This window comes from Cryptomeria japonica, chromosome 10 (assembly GCF_030272615.1).
Source record: "Cryptomeria japonica chromosome 10, Sugi_1.0, whole genome shotgun sequence".
NCBI lineage: Eukaryota > Viridiplantae > Streptophyta > Pinopsida > Cupressales > Cupressaceae > Cryptomeria > Cryptomeria japonica.
Genome location: NC_081414.1, coordinates 437,161,790 through 437,165,222, shown reverse-complemented (window position 1 = coordinate 437,165,222; position 3,433 = coordinate 437,161,790). Strand labels below are relative to the sequence as shown.

At 37.3% G+C, this 3,433-nt stretch overlaps 1 protein-coding gene across 1 annotated transcript; it reads right to left on the bottom strand.

The window, feature by feature from the left end:
- Positions 1-922: 922 nt before the first annotated feature.
- On the bottom strand, positions 923-2,963 carry LOC131067555 (29 kDa ribonucleoprotein A, chloroplastic). Its single transcript, XM_058002630.2, has 4 exons — positions 2,505-2,963; positions 2,032-2,133; positions 1,531-1,842; positions 923-1,286 (listed from the first exon to the last, which is right to left on the bottom strand). Exons 1-4 carry the CDS (start codon positions 2,907-2,909, stop codon positions 1,248-1,250), a joined length of 858 nt encoding a protein of 285 aa, XP_057858613.1. The 5' UTR covers positions 2,910-2,963; the 3' UTR covers positions 923-1,247.
- Positions 2,964-3,433: the final 470 nt, after the last annotated feature.

The following is a 3,433-nucleotide window of genomic DNA, read 5'->3' as shown; positions in this document are numbered from 1 at the left end:
TATATATGTTGCTCTTTTCGAAAACTAAGTGATTGGATCCACTTAAAATATTATTATAATTATTTATCTAATTTTATCTCTTTACCCACAAAAAATAAAATGGCTGAGTTTTGATTTTATTTTATTTTTTGAGAAGGAGACATGATAATCACACCCTCAAGGGAGACCTAAGTTAAAACAACCAAGTTTAATCAATGTTTGATAGAATTAGATTATAGATTAAAAAAATGATTAATGATCAGCATTACACAAATAAGTCAATTGAACTAGAATTGTGCACACAATAACATTGACATAAGCAATAAATATAAGACTAGATACAAGCAAGGTTTAGTATACTTATTTGCAATTATACAGATACATTTATACATTATCCCAAATGTTTAAATGTAAATACTAAAACTAAATAAGAAATGCATTGAGATGATAATAGGGAAGCATAATAGTAGCCGTTATAGCTAACTTCGTGCAACCATCGAATTTTGACATTTTTTTCCACATGCGACTTAACTGCTTATAGCTATTGATTTGGCTTCTGGGTAGTAACGATGCACGTTGTGGGATCCATTATGCATGCAAGAGTCAAAAAGTACACTTTTCAAAGTGTCGCCTGATACCTATTTAGAGATGCCCCAATAACCATGCACTTAAAAATCACCAATACTTATGCATAAATGTCCCAATAGTTGTGTATCATGCGTACCAATAAAAATGCACAAATGAGCCAATTATGGCTCAAAAAGGCTAAAAAATGAGCGGCTATTGGTACATGTGTAATTTATTAATGAGCTTTTAGTTGTTTTTTTTTTTTTTTAAAGCTAGTAATTGGGAGGTTGGGTGTGCAAGGAGTGAACGGTTATTGGAACATGAACGCTAACTGATGCTCTTCCTCTATTGTATGCAGTCACTTGTTGAACTCTGATTTTAAACAATGGAACTTTGCATATGAAGCCTTCCTTCCAGTGGCCTAACAATATTTTCCACATTGTGTATGTGGCAGTTTTTTATACAACCTATTGCTAATAAAATTTAGGTACAAGGAAAGAGAATCATGATAGCAATACTGTACAAAATTCATTTCTTACGAGCCAAAAACCATCTCATATTTTGTCTCATGAGATAGACAAGCCCACCAAAAAAAGTAGCACACAAATTTAGGAAAATGCCGCGCAGTAGCTAAGCTAAAATAAAATTGGAAAGAGAAAAACACAAGCGTTGCCAGAAAACTCACACTGGGCAGGGTGCGCCTATGCTATCCTCACTCTCAGTGGTCTCCCATCCATATCCTGCATCCAAAAATGGATACTCTTAGTGGTTTTGTCCAAGTTCACTAGCAAGTTTTATGACAGAAAGGTGATAAAATTCATCTACAGTACTCCATAGCTTATGTGAAATTAAGCTTTTCACATATGCTTCACCAAATTCAATCATGTAAATCATAGTCTCATAAGTTTTTGTTCTGGTAAAAGACAGAATCTGTAACAAAAAAGCTAATACACTAGTGATGATTTCAAAGCAACAAATACTCACAGCCCCATCAAGAGAGGAAATAGCTGCCTCCACTTCCTCAGAAGATGACATGGTGACAAAAGCAAAACCCCTAGACCGCCCTGTCTCTCTGTCATACACAACTCTGGCATCCTTAATTCTTCCAAAACCCTTAAAAAGCTGTTCAAGGGTATAATTATCAGCTCCCCAAGGAAGATTACCCACATACATTTGATTTGCAGAATCAAAACCCCCACCACCAGAACGTACGTTTCTGAATCCAACCCTAGATGTGAAATTGTTCTTCACAGGCTGTGGCCCGGAACTCACCCTCAAAGTTCTGCCCCGATACTCCTGTTACAGATCTCAAATTTGTCATGGGAAAACCTCATGCTATACAAAAACCTTCATTAATAATTGCAGAACGCCAGAAATATGTAAGGGCTATATGGTTTAAGAAAATGCATCTAAAATCAGGATATACAACAGCAAAACTTGCAAAAACAGAGCTAATTTGGGAGAAAACCCGCTTAAAACACTTACATATCCATTAAACCTGTCCACGGCTTCAGAAACTTCTTCTCTGGTTGCCATGGTCACAAAGGCAAAACCCCGGCTTCTTCCTGTATCTTTGTTATATATTACCTGCAACACACCCTTGTGACTAAATCTTTCTATGCACCACCACTTTTCACAAAAATAACCAAGCTTTCAAATGGAAGCGCAAACCTCATTGAACCAAGATTCAGAGTTTAAAAAACCTTCAACAATCCTCATGAACAAATTTCTACTAGACGCCCTGAAATTAACTTCCTCTCACAGACTATTTATATAATTACACAGTATCTGGTTCAGAAGGGCCGCTTTATCCTATCCAACCAATGGATTGGATTTCAAAAACTCGGCATTTAGTTTAGCATGAATCATTGGCAATCGATTTCCAATACCCATTGATGAATAACATCAATTTCAAACAGAAAAGGACTGAGATTTCTAGAACATATCGAACAGCATACCTCCACCTTGGTGACATTGCCAGCATCCTTGAAGAGCTTCAACAACTCCGCGCTGTCCACGCTATATGGAAGATTGCCCACATAAAATGATTTATCATCTGTGTCTCTTCCTCGGCCCTGCCCTGTATTTCTTCTTCCTTCTTCCTCCTCCAACTGTGCTTGAGCTGTTATTGATGCGTTCCTTTTGGGTAGAAACTTATTATTCTTCCCCTTCTCCTTTGAATACGAAGAGAGAGGCAACAGGAAAGAGGTTCCTTTGCCATTGCTACTCTGCAACAGAGAGGAAAAGTACTCACTCGCTCTGTTGCCGCTCTGTATGCAGGGTCGGGAAGGGAAATAAAGAGAAGTGAAGCCGCTAAGACGGTGCCCATTTAGAGGGGACAACCAACTAACTGCAGCGGCCATGGTTTCGTATTCCTATTAGGTAAGATGCAAAACAACAGAAAAGATGAGTACCTATTTGGATAATCTAACGCTTTCTAGGTGTCCTTAGTTTGGTAATTTGATTCCCTGGGTCTATTTTGGTTCCAAAACTGACCTTTTGTACAGCGTGATAATGACAGGTTAGTCAATCGTAGCGGTTAATTGTAAAATCGACGGTGTAAAACGCGCGACTAACACCCATGTTAGTCAAACCATACTATCGTTTTGGAGCCAAAATAGACGCGTTCGATTCTAATGGATTTAGGGTATGATATCATGTTATTTGACTTCAGTTGAATAAGGAATGAGTTGGGTATGTTTCAATTGGTGAAAGTTTTGTGAGGTAGGTAGAAGGTCACAAAGTTCAATTTTTCTCTAGTTCACATGATATTAGAGGACATATTGCACCAGCATCATCGATCACGTTAAAAAATGTATCCGATATATTGTAGTTTATAAGGAGGCCACTCAATTCTTATAGACTAAAAAATATATATATTTAAATT